The 13,382-nt window shown below is 43.2% G+C and overlaps 1 protein-coding gene across 1 annotated transcript in view; it reads right to left on the reverse strand.

The window, feature by feature from the left end:
• Positions 1 to 7,196: 7,196 nt before the first annotated feature.
• The window catches only part of disp3 (dispatched RND transporter family member 3), a 66,125-nt gene continuing 59,939 nt past the window's right edge, over positions 7,197 to 13,382 (reverse strand). Inside the window, exons 18-21 of the mRNA XM_008123360.3 lie at positions 13,037 to 13,196; positions 11,141 to 11,254; positions 8,715 to 8,881; positions 7,197 to 7,695 (exon numbers count right to left, since the gene is read on the reverse strand). Coding sequence (XP_008121567.1) covers positions 7,333 to 7,695; positions 8,715 to 8,881; positions 11,141 to 11,254; positions 13,037 to 13,196 — 804 coding nt within the window. The 3' untranslated portion in view covers positions 7,197 to 7,332. The remainder of the gene's footprint in view (positions 7,696 to 8,714; positions 8,882 to 11,140; positions 11,255 to 13,036; positions 13,197 to 13,382) is intronic.

Below are 13,382 nucleotides of genomic sequence, written 5' to 3' on the forward strand. Positions count from 1 at the left end.
AATCAAAACTGGGGTTGGGGTGGGGGAGTGGCATTTCATTTCTAAAGTTTTTCTATAATATACTTCGTGAAAAATTCATTACTATAATAAGACTAATGAAATTTTGTTACTATTTAGTTACAGTAATTGAGCATAATTAAATTACAATAATTGGGGAAACTTCAAGGGATCCTTTTTCTCTGATTTTTAAAGCTATTGGGGTGAAACTTGCTACACTGGTAGAAGGCATCCTGATGTTACAGAATCTTAACAAAAATGATTGGCATTTCGATTCTTAAATTTCCACCCCATGCACCACACCTTCCCTGCATGTTTATAATATCAATTCGTATGCACGAATTTAACAAATTTCTTAGGAAATACAAAGAGTTACAATAATTTTGCACACCCCTAATATGTATGAATGTGTATGTATATTTGTATATAGCCACGCAGACACCATTCGACCCTTCCTGACTGATGCCCATCCACTCTGTTGAAAAACCTCCATAGGAGAAGACTTTCAAGGCTCAATGATCAAATTCAGTTCTAGAAAAGCACGACGCTGGAGGACTTCGTATAGAAGAAAGGGTTTTGAGCAGTCCTCCTTCTGGTCCTCTGGTCTCTATTACTGTCTGGTTGCCAGCTGGCCACCTGTTTCTCCAGATGGATGTCTCCAGCCCTTCAATGTCCTTCTTAAAGCTGCCAAAATGAAAGCGACCCGTCTTTTTGACGAAGCCGGAGGAGGACGAGGCAGAAAACAGTATTGAGAGGGCTTCCAACGGCGGCCCCAATTAATGGTAATTAATGCGCCACTTTCCCGGTGGCACACGACGCAAAGCAGAGCCATTCGCTTATGGCTAATGAGAAGACGGCAAGCTGGCAGGATGGCGAGGATCGGGAGATGGTATTTACCCCAGACAGATCCATGGGGAAGTTCTTTCGTTCTTCTGGCCTTCAAGCTTGAGATAGCATTGACAGGGACTTCTGCATCAAATGGGGAGATTGATGGATTATTATAATAATATGGATTATTATTATAATATGGTCTCGACACTTCCAAGGTGGATGAGGAAGTTCTCCTGTTCTTCTGTCCCTCAAGCTTGAGATGACATTGACAGGGACTTCTGGTTCAAGTGGGGAGATCTTTGGATTATTATCGGGGATTATAATATGATAGATCTCAATGATGAGGAAGTTCTCCAGTTCTTCTGTCCCTCAAGCTTGAGACAGTATCGACAGGGACTTCCACATCAAATGGGGAGATTGTTGGATTATTATCGTATTATAATATGATCCATCTCAATGATGACGTTCTCCAGTTCTTCTGTCCCTCAAGCTTGAGACAGTATTGACAGGGACTTCCACATTAAATGTGGAGATTGTTGGATTATTATCGTGGATTATAATATGATCAATCTCAATGATGAGGAAGTTCTCCAGTTCCGCTGTCCCTCAAGCTTGAGACAGTATCGACAGGGACTTCCACATCAAATGGGGAGATTGTTGGATTATTATTGGGGATTATAATATGATCGATCTCAATGATGAGGAAGTTCTCCAGTTCTTCTGTCCCTCAAGCTTGAGACAACATAAACAGGGACTTCCGGTTCAAATGGGGAGTTGTTGGATTATTATCTGGGATTATAATATGATCGATCTCGATGCTTCCAAGGTGGATGGGGAAGTTCTCCAGTTCTTCTGTCCCTCAAGTTTGAGATGACATTGACAGGGACTTCCGGTTCAAGTGGGGAGATCGTTGGATTATTATCAGGGAATGTGATATGATCAATCTTGATCCTTCCAAGGTGGATGAGGAAGTTCTTCAGTTCTTCTGTCCCTCAAGCTTGACACAGCATAGACAGGGACTTCTGGTTAAAATGGGGAGATTGTTATCAGGGATTATAATATGATCAATCTTGACACTTCCAAGGTGGATGAGGAAGTTCTCGAGTTCTTCTGTCCCTCAAGCTTGAGATGGCATCGACAGGGACTTCCGGTTAAAACTGTTGTTAGATTATTATTAGGGATTATAATACGCTTCTCCAGTGGATGGGGGTGTTGTCCAATTCTTCTGTCCTCCAATCTTGAGATTTTGGGAAATTGTTTTATCATCTCTTTCTCACTCCCAAGGCTTCCCCATTGTCCCCAGACTATACAATAGCAATCTTCAAAACAGTGGGAGGTCCATCAAGAGTTGTGAGACGTCCAATGTGAAATATTTCTAGAGAGACAGAATGTTAGATAGGTAATGTACAGTTAAGATAGGAATGCATGGACTGTAACCCTGTTGTGTTAAACTGGTTGAAAATACAGTTCTAATTGACATGTTTTGAGACATCTACTAAAGGGTTTAGTGGGCGATGATGTGGAAGTGAGGGGACAGGCAGAAGAAATCGCTTTGGGTCTTGATATGGAGAGAAAAAGTGGGGTATAAATAAACATAATAATAATAATAATAATAATAATAATAATAATAATAATAATAATAATAAGTGACAGTCACGACACATATGGCATCATTCAATTTTGTTCCTGTCTGATAATGAGTGAGTAATGGGTATAAAAGAGAGCAGCAAGTGTGTGTTCTTTCTATTTTGCCACAATTCTCTTGCTTCTCACCGTACATCTGTTGCTGATATCTGCGTTGTGAGAAATATCTCTGCATATGCCATTGACTGATCAGGGGATCCTTATGTGTGTATAACTGTATATAGAGGAACTAGTCAAGATTAAACGTCTCCACTGTGAGTTTGGATGAAAACTGAGTCAAAGAGTTTCTTAAAGAGTGAGCGGCAGAAGGTCGGGCTATGCAGTAAAACTCTGCTAACAACTGATAAAGACTCTGAGATGTATAGGTTGCCTCTGAGACAATCTGGTTGGAAAAGTCCAGACTTATGGACTTTGTGAGAGAGATGAAGAGAGGTATAACCCTATTGAAGTACTCTCCTGTTTCTGGCATAAATTGAACGCATTGCTTGAAACTTCAAAGCGAGTATTTCAAGGTGAAGGGCTTATATGACAGTATGTGGATGACTTCGTCTTTGATGCGGAATAGAACATATCAAGGGGTCTTGGCCGGAGAGCACCCGAATTAATTGAGAATCTGCCTTTGCGGTGAGATTCTAGAACGATCGGGTGGTGGGAGACGCTGACCCAATTGCATTTATTACATTGCGGCATCGCTAAAACTACGGAGCGGCAAGAACTGTGTCTCCGTTGGAATCCAAGGCGAGCTTGACGGATTGTTACGGGAGATCATAAAGCGGAATAGCTGCCCCTCGGAGATCTCTGTAAACATTAAATATGGCTTCCGGGGTTCCAAGAACGAAATAATCAATTCCCTCGCTGCGCTAAACTGCTCCGAGCGGTATATCTTTTTGATGTGCTTTATATCGAGGATTACACAGGCGTCTTAAATGTCTATGTGGGTACATCTTGGTTAACAAAACAAAGTTACTTTCTAAATAGTTTCTCTATGCTTGCTTAGCGTTCCTTTTGTCCCCTAATTGTCAATGCAATTAGAAAGCTTTTCCAACAACTACAGTATCGAGAGAATAAGTCAAACAGATGTGTGCCTAGCCCCCTTTCTCTTAAAGCAGTGGTTCCCAACCTGTGGTCCATGGACCACCAGTGGTCCACAAGAACTAAGATATTGACCTCACTATTACTACAATGTTGCAACGAGAGCAACTGGTCTTGCAAAACATTCTTCTAATGTCAAGGCAACAGGGATGTCTGGAGGGGAGAGCCTGACTACCCACGATAGGTGCGACAAAAAGCCTCCTGACTTCTGCTTCTCCTCCTCCCTCCCTCCCCCTGAGTGGATCCGTTCCATGTAGCGCCTTGGTGTATTCATTTTTAGGCCTGTTCCTGGGATTATTTGGGGGTTCTGATTCAGAAAATGCAACTGGATAGACCACATCAGCTCTAGATTATTAAATATGGTTCTCTGTGGGTGAGCAGATGGCGACTACTGGATGGCATATGTTCTGGATCAGAAATAAGAGCGGATGTGGTCTATCCAATGCAATTTCCTTAATCAACATCCCAAATAAGGAATGAGCACCCCAAATAACGAATCTAAAGTGAACCAAAAACTGATTTGTAACCCTTTTGGTACTAATGTTGGAAAGTGGTCCCTGATCAAGGTGGTCCCTGGTCAAAGTGATCCCTGGTAAAAGGGGTACCTGATCAAGGTGGTCCCTGGTCAAGATAGACTCAGGACAAGGTGTTTCCTGATCAAGGTGGTCCCTGGTCAAAGTGGACTCTGGACAAGGTGTTTCCTGGTCAAGGTGGTCCCTGGTCAAAGTGTTCACTGGTCAAAGGGGTACCTGATCAAGGTGGTCCCTGTTCAAGGTGGCCCCTGGTCAAGGTGGTCCCTGTTCAAGGTGGCCCCTGGTCAAGGTGGTCCCTGGTCAAAGTGGCCTCTGGACAAGGTGTTTCCTGGTCAAGGTGTTTCCTGGTCAAAGTGTTCCCTGGTCAAAGGGGTACCTGATCAAGATGATCCCTGTTCAAGGTGGCCCCTGGTCAAGGTGGTCCCTGGCCAAAGTGGTTCTTGGTCAAGGTGGTCCCTGGTCAAAGTGGACTCTGGACAAGGTGTTTCCTGGTCAAGGTGGTCCCTGGTCAAAGTGATCCCTGGTCAAAGTGTTCCCTGGTCAAAGTGGTCCCTGGTCAAAGTGTTCCCTGTTAAAAGGGGTACCTGATCAAGGTGGTCCCTGGTCAAGGTGGTCCCTGGTCAAGGTGGTCCTTGGTCAAAGTGACCTCTGGATAAGGTGTTTCCTTGTCAAGGTGGTCCCTGGTTAAGGTGGTCCCTGGTCAAGGTGGTCCTTGGTCAAAGTGGTCCCTGGTCAAAGTGTTCCCTGGTCAAAGTGTTCCCTGGTCAAGGTGGTACCTGATCAAGGTGGTCCTTGGTCAAGGTGGCCCTTGGTCAAGGTGGCCCCTGGTCAAAGTGGACTCTGGACAAGGTGTTTCCTGGTCAAGGTGGTCCCTGGTCAAAGTGGTCCTTGGTCAAGGTGGTTCCTGGTCAAGATGGTCCCTGGTTAAGGTGTTCCTGGCCAAAGTGGTTCCTGGTCAAAAAAAGGTTGGGAACCACGGCCTTATAGCATTTGAGCCTTGGATTCTAACTCTAAAGACCTAGGTTCGTAATCCCCTCTCCACAGCCTCTCACAGCCTCACACTCTCACAGCCTCAGAGAAAGCCAAAGGCAACGATCACTGAACATTAGGGTCCAAAAAAGGGGCCAGTGTCAAAATCGTCTTTATTCTCATCAGCGTTATTTACAATCGTTTCAAAAAAAGGGAACAAAACAACCTCTTAGAAGCAGCAAAGAAGAAGAAGAAGAAGAGAGCCACCCACGCAAGTTAAGAGAAAATTGTGCTATTTTCCTCCGAGAAAGAATAACAAGGGAAAAGGCCAAGGGTGTCGATCTGCATGTAAGGACGGCCCCGATCCAATCCACTTCCAAATATCGTCCCAAATATTGTTTGCATAGTCGTATTATCGTACGTTTGTGTATGGGTTTGAGTGTTGGACCAGAAGACACCCGACGAGAAGAAATATTCATGAGCAAGCACTTGCCCCAGATATCTCGGACTACAAGTCCCATAACCACCCGCCCAGGCCTTCCAGTCAACCCCGATGGAGCAAATACACAAATCGGTTCCGAGGAGACGGAAATGTCGAACCGAATCAAGAAATCGAAAGAGGAACTTCTGAGTATCTTCCCCACCTTTCCCTCCCCTCTGAATGGCCGATTCTCCTAGTAGCCACAGTGTATATTAAGTCCTTACGCTCCGTCCTGGAAAATAAAGATAATAGTTAACACAATTCGTTAATTGAGTTTCCGAGCGGAAAAAGAGGGAGGTAGGAAGTAAAGTGCATCTGGAAATTGAGAGGAGGAAGAAGGGAAGGCGGAGGGAAAAGAAACAAAATATTTTGTGGAACGGGAGATGCAGAAATTATGGGAGCCAAGTGGAGGATAGAAAGAACTCACTGCAACCGATCAAGAAAGGATCCCAAGTCAGCCCAATGTCCAATCCAGTCCGGGTTGAGGATGACACTCTCCAAGGTGCTGAAGTCTATCAAACTCGCCTTCGAACTCATCTCCCATTGCATTAGGAAATCTTCCGTCAGGAACACCTCTCTCTCTTCCTGCATCATCTTCTATGCACATAACAGTCAAAGTATGCATATACGTTGGCCTGTCTGTTTGGATCACAAAGGGCATTGCTAGGTGGAGTGGCCCTCTGTGATGTCACTGCATTGGCTGTTGCTAGATGAAGTGGCCCTCTGTGTGGCTACCGGGAAGGAAAGGTGGTGAGTGAAGGAGAGCCATGTTGCCATTGTGAGGTAGCCTTCTTCTCAGAGCTGGAGAAGGAAGAAAGTAGACCTCAGAGATGGAGGAAGTAGGCCTTCTTTGCAGAGCTGGAGAAGGGAAAAAGTAAACCTTAGAGATGGAGGTAGGCCTTCTTCGCAGAGCTAGAGAAGGGAAAAAGTAAACCTCAGAGATGGAGGAAGTAGGCCTTCTTCGCAGAGCTGGAGAAGGGAAAAAGTAAACCTCAAAGATGGAGAAAGTAGGCCTTCTTCGCAGAGCTGGAGAAAGGAAAAAGTAGACATTCTCAGTGCTGGAGAAGGGAAAAATAGGCCTTCTTCTTAGAGCTAGAGAGGGAAAAAGTAGGCCTTCTCAGAGCTGGAGAAAGGAAAAAGTAGACCTACTCAGAGCTGGAGAAGGGAGAAAATAGGCCTTCTTTTCAGAGCTGGAGAAGGGTGAAAATAGGCCTTTTTCACAGAGATGGAGAAAGGAAAAGGTAGACCTTCTCAGAACTGGAGAAGGGAGAAAATAGGCCTTTTTCTCAGAGCTGGAGAAAGGAAAAAGTAGGCCTTCTTCCTAGAGCTGGAGAAGGGAGAAAGTAGGCCTTCTTTTCAGAGCTGGAGAAAGGAAAAAGTAGGCCTTCTCAGAGCTGGAGAAGATAGGCAAGCAGCAGTTCCAACAGCACCTGGGCAATGCCAGTCTTTGAATAACATCTGATATTTATTCCACACTCTCAGTCATGATCTCCTTATGAAGTACTGGTTGAAACTGGAATCTGCTTTTATTTTCTCATGCCAAAGAAAGGCATGCCACCCAAACTTTCTTGTTGCCATCACCTTTTGTTTCTCAGCATTAGGACCACATTCCTTGAATTGATTCAGCACCTTGGAGTTCACTAGACAAAGACCCAGAGCAGATTGGCTGACACGGGGCTATCCCAGAATGGTCCCCCAAACTCCGACTGCACTCCACTTGGGATGGGAACAGAAAGCAGGAGAGGAAGGAGGGACAGTGGGGATGGGGTGTCGGGCTCAGTGGAACTATAGGATGGTCCCATTGGGGAGCGGGATCCTGAACCCGCTCCTCAGCAACACCAGGCAAATGACCAGGCTGGCCAAGGCGGCCAGCAGGACCCCAGCAAGAGCTTTGAGAAAGGAAGTCCGGCTCCGGGTGAAGAACGGGGGGCCCATGACGCTCAGGAGTGTGGTGCTCACAGTCAAGGTGTACAGGATGGAGATGCCCGTGTTGAGGGCCACGATCTTGCCAAACTTGGCAAAGGGGGCGATGATGCAGAAGAAGAGCGGGACAGTGGCGATGATGGTGGTGACGGCACTGGAGACGATGGCCACCCCCACGTGCCGGGTGGCCTCTATGGTCCTCCATTGCCTGCTGGAAACGGGGTCCTGAACAGAGACAGAAACGTGGGAATTATATGGCATTTCGGCACCAGGAAGTCACAATCCATGAGCCCAGAGTTCTACAACCCTTAAGGACATAGGAAGCAACCTTACACGAAGTCGGACCATTGGTCTATCCAACCCAAGGGCATAAAGTGCCCCACAAAGCCCATTTCCATGTCTCCTAGAAAGTTTTCCAAGTCATTTTCAACTTCGAAACGGGCGATACCATCTCCAAAACATGTTGGAGGACCTCAAAACATCTGAAGTTTAATGACCTCCAAGTCATTTTCAACTTCAAAATGGGCCAAACCATCTCCAAAACACCTTGGAGGACCTCAAAACATCTGAAGTTTAATGGTCTTCAAGTCATTTTCAACTTCAACTTTCAAAACTCCAGAAGTTTTCCAAGTGATTTTCAGCTTCAGAATTGGCCAAATCATTCCAAGACATCTCAAGAGAGGGCCTAGAAAATGCCTGGAGAAGTCCTAGGGAGGACATATTTATGCTGGATGCCAATAAACACTCAGAAAACTTCTGGAGTTTTGAACGTTGAAGTTGAAAATGACTTGGAGACCATTTAACTTCAGATGTTTTGAGGTCCTCCAACATGTTTTGGAGATGCTTTGGCCCATTCTGAAGTTGAAAATGACTTGGAGACCATTAAACTTCAGATGTTTTGAGGTCCTCCAATGGTTTTGGAGATGATTTGGCCCATTTTGAAGTTGAAAATGACTTGAAGACCATTAAACTTCAGATGTTTTGAGGTCCTCCAACATGTTTTGGAGATGGTTTGGCCCATTTTGAAGTTGAAAATGACTTGGAAAACTTTCTAGCAGATCTCGTTTCTATGGATATGGAGACTTTTCTGTATTCGTGTCCATCGTCTGACTGACGATCTCAAGATATGTTTTCCATAAGACAAGATGATCAATTTCAAAAGAATGTCAAAAGCAGAAGACGTTTTTGAAATCGAATAAGATATTCATCCTCTGGAAGTAATATAACATTACGATGGGGCTCACCTCGGCCAAGTGAAGGGGCAAATTCTCTCCGGCTAAAAGGAAACCTTCAACCAGATGGACGCAATAGTCCACAGAGGAGCCAACGAGGATGGAGAGGGAAATGGCTTCCACGGCTCCCATCTCCCATCCAGACCAGTACATGATGGTCACCACCAGGCACACTACGCCTAGGGAACGAGCAGAGAAAGAGAGGATCATGGAAGTAGATAGGCCTCCAAAAGTCATCTAGTCCAACTAAAGCGCCCCTGAAAAAGGAGAGTCCAACCATCCATTCTGTCCTGAACCAGTACAGAAGTTCTTCCAAATACAGGCAGTCCCCAAGTTATAAACAAGATAGGTCTTGTATGGATTGTTCTTAAGTTGAATTTGTATGTAAGTCAGAACAGGTACATTTTCAAAGTGCAACTCCAGCCATACATACATATACACACATATGTATTAGGGGTGTGCATTCCTTTCGTTTGTCCTCATAATTCGGATCAAATTCATTAAATTCGTACTTATGAGACAATATCCGATATTGTTATTGTTTATGTTTTATGTATTTATTATGCTTAATTTTACTGGTTGTATTTTAATCTGTTGCCATCTGGGCTAGTCCCCATGTGAGCCGCCCCGAGTCCCCCTGGGGAGATGGTGGCAGGATACAAAAATAAAATTATTATTATTATTATTATTATTAGTAGTAGTAGTAGTATATGTGCCCCTTACTTTTTTGTTTTAGTTTTGTAAACCTTGGAAGGCTCCCAAAGTTGGTTTCATATTCAGTGCAAGGAAGCAAAGCAAAGCCAAAAAGGCTGCCTTAGTGCCCTGCCTTTCCTCTGTAAATTAATGGAGTCTCTCCATTAGGAGCGGAGAAAAGAGGGAACAGTGTTTGCTGGGAATAACAGAACTCTTGGAAATGTAGTTTGGGAAGAAAGGAAATGTTGCCTGGGAAGGGAGGAAATGCAGTTTGGGGAGGGAGGAAATGTCTGGGAAGGGAGGAAATGTAGTTTGGGAAGGGATGAAATGCAGTTTGGGAAGGGAGGAAATGCAGTTTGGGAGGGAGGAAATGTAGTTTGGGAAGGGAGGAAATGCAGTTTGGGAGGGAGGAAATGTAGTTTGGGAAGGGAGTTAATGTAGTGTGGGGAGGGAGGAAATGCAGTTTGGGGCGGGGTGAAATGTAGTTTGGGAAGAGAGGAAATGCAGTTTGGGAAGGGAGGAAATGCAGTTTGGGGAGGGAGGAAATGTAGTTTGGGAAGGGAGGAAATGCAGCATGGGAAGGAATGAAATTTAGTGTGGGAAGGGTGGTAATGCAGTTTGGGGAGGGCGGGAATGTAGTTTGGGAAGGGAGTGAACATAATGCGGGAAAGGTGGGGGTGTAGTTTGGGAAGGGAGGGAATGTAGTTTGGGAAGGGAGGAAATGTAGTTTGGGAAAGCCCTGGCCTAAACTACATTTCCCAGAGTACACTGCTCAGCATCAGAGCCAGCCAGAGTTCCAATAAATTATTTTTGTTCCTGGGTTAGAAATGCCATTTCCTAATTGGTTTTATCATCGAAAAATGGCAAAAGTTTATTAAATTTCAAAAACATTGTATTTGCATGATGCACATTTTGCTATCTAGATCACCAATTTAACATCGTCATCCACCCATTTAATAACGTCTTTGGCCAAATATGAAGTTCCCAATGTAGAACCACTACTTTCAAAGTAAGGACTATACAATGAAAAGGATATAAAACTTTCAAACTAGGAGCATATTTCCACTATTATAATAAAAATGTTGTTTATAAAAAATTTGAAAATTTCTCAAATTTCTGTGGATATGTGAAACATTCTGAAATTTGGTGGATTAAGAGTGGTAAATGTGTTCTACCATTGCACCAAATTTCACTCCAATAGCTTTAAAAATGAAGGAGAAAGGAGCCCCTGAAGTTTCCCCAATCAGAGTAATTATGTTCAATTACTATAACGAAATAGAAATGACATTTCATTACTATTTTGTTATAGTAACCAATTTTTCACTAACTATACTTTAGAAACACTTTGGAAATGAAATGCCAGCACTCCCTAGTTTTGTATTGACTTTTGAACCATTTTTTAATGAATCGCACATCCATAATAGTTTCCTGGCTTGGGAAATGGCTGGAGGGATTCTGAAAACTGGATCATAGAAAGGTGGTTACATTTTACTAAGTATCCTTTGGAAGCACTTTAGAGACAAATCGCTAGCGCCCCCAGTTTTGTAATGACTTTTGAACCATTTCTTAAATGAATTGCACATCTCTAATAGTTTCCTGGCTTGGGAAATGGCCGGAGGGATTCTGAAAACCGGTGGTTACATTTCACTAAGTATACTTAAGAAGCAAATCGCCAGCGCCCCCCAGTTTTGTAATGACTTTTAAATCATTTTTAATGGATTGCACATCCCTAGTGTCCGTCGTACCAAGGATGGTGAGGAGAACAGGAACGAGGAGTAGGACGTGAGTAGTGAAGAGGGCCACCGCAGCAACACATATGACAAGGGACAGGATGAGGCCGTAGAGAGCACTCTGGACACCTGAGAAAGACAGAAGACAGGTGTAACAAAGTGTGAATTTTTTAGTTTACAGATGTCATGTTTAATTGCGTTTTAAAAGAGTCAATATTTCAGTTACTCTGCACTCATGAGTTGGTTGCCATGGAGAAGGGGGCAGAGCCAACTGCCGTTTTGGTGAAGTGCAGGTTTGAAAAAGAAGCAGTTAGTCTGTGCCCTGATGAGGTACAGTGAAGACTGATCCTCAGTTGAATGGATCAGAGAGACTCAATGCTTATTTTTGAGTCAATTTGAAATAAGTTTGGTGACTTATTTTAAGGTAGTCTGTCTTCTGATGAGGAACAGATAATCTGTGATTGTAATTCACAGGGTGACTGCAGTTTAGAGCAGTAAAGAAGGAAGTGACATTTTAAGAAGTTTGAAACACCTCATTCTAGCCTTGCAACTGTTAACCAAAGTGCCTCTAAAGAGAAAGTTACTGTAACTATTAAGCTTTGTGCCAGAATAAACATGTTATTGTTCTTTTAAACATCTCAGCTTCTTTTTTTATATAAAGAATTTTATTAAATTTTTTATACTACATCGAAAGAGTGAGAACAACCAAGGTATAGAAAAGTAGGGAAAAGAGAGGAAGGTAAAAGTCTACAATCTACAAAAATATACCCACACACAAAAAAAAAGCAAAAAAAAAAAAAGACTTCCATTCCATCTTCTTGGATAATATTTTCTTATTTATTATTCAATAATATTTTTTCTTGCTAAGGAGAAAAAAAAAGCAAAATTGTCTTTCGTAATCTTCATTTTCTCAAATTATCCAGATAACATCTCAGCTTCTGTCATATATATTACCATCAAAAACAAACAAGAAGAAAGAAGAAAAACAAAATTTAAAAGGCCTCCTCTCTAAGTACCTAGTGGCTATATCTTCCCATAATAATAACAATAATAAAATAAAACTTTATTTATACCCCACCACCATCTCCCCGTGGGGACTCGGGGCGGCTTACATGGGGCAGAGGCCCAAACAACATAGAACAAAACATAAGCAACATAATACAAATCACACTATAAAAAGATAAAACAGTAATACAATATATCAATTAAAACAAAAATACAGGATAAAAAATTGCATTTAAAACACATAAATGGTAAAATCGTAATAAAAATGGGATAAAAACCATAGTGGTGGCAAGCCTGGATAATCCCCTTTACATCTGGTGGCCGCATTATAAACATCTTTACACTGGTGGCAGCGGTTATAATATAATAATATAATATAATAAACATCCAACATCTCTTCTCATCTCTTTGACGGTGATGATTGATGTGAGATGTTAAATTGAGACACTTACAGCTCTCTGTCTCAATTCTCCCCTCCATTCAGCAACTCAGCATCTGCTTAGACATGCATAGCTGTCTGTCAATCCCAGCAGTAATTAATGCTTTATTTACAGCTATGTACATAAGTGCAGCCGGAGCTGCTTGCACACATGTCTCTTCAACAGCAGGATTAATGGTGACAAGAAAGAACCCTTATCATTAAAGTTGTCTCCTCCCAACATTCCAAACTGGTTATTTATTTCCTGCACAAACAGAAGCTGCATTCCTGTCACTCTATGCTGTAACTCTACTTCTATGCACTTATCCATTCCCCTTCTGGAATGCTTGCCGGAACTAACACACTTATCCTAACTTCAACAATGAGATAACATTTTACTCTATTAACCATTACTCTGACAAGGTTGATATTCCCTTTATTGGAACTGGACTGCATCTTCCCGTTGCAGAGGAGCCCAGCTTGCTCACCAATGATCTCCATGAAGATCTGCTTCCAGTGTTCGCAGGTCTGGAAGCCCCGGCGTAGCGCAGACCCTTCGGGGAACTGTTGGAGCTGCCCTTGGAGGAAGGTCTCCCACTTGAGATAGTCGGAGTAGGTCTGGAAGGACGACTTGCCTTTGTAGGTTGTCTGGAAAGAGGAGACGGAGGGAGGGTCGGAAAAGAAATGGTCAATCCAGTCTGGGTAGAAGATGCCACCAAAGACATGCTCAAAGATGCTGAAGACCACCAAACTTGTCTACAGACAACCCATTGCATTGGGAAACCTTCCCTCATTAGTCCCTCTCTCGTCTTGCATCATCTTCTATTTCTATCA

The sequence above is a fragment of the Anolis carolinensis genome, unplaced genomic scaffold (assembly GCF_035594765.1).
Source record: "Anolis carolinensis isolate JA03-04 unplaced genomic scaffold, rAnoCar3.1.pri scaffold_15, whole genome shotgun sequence".
NCBI lineage: Eukaryota > Metazoa > Chordata > Lepidosauria > Squamata > Dactyloidae > Anolis > Anolis carolinensis.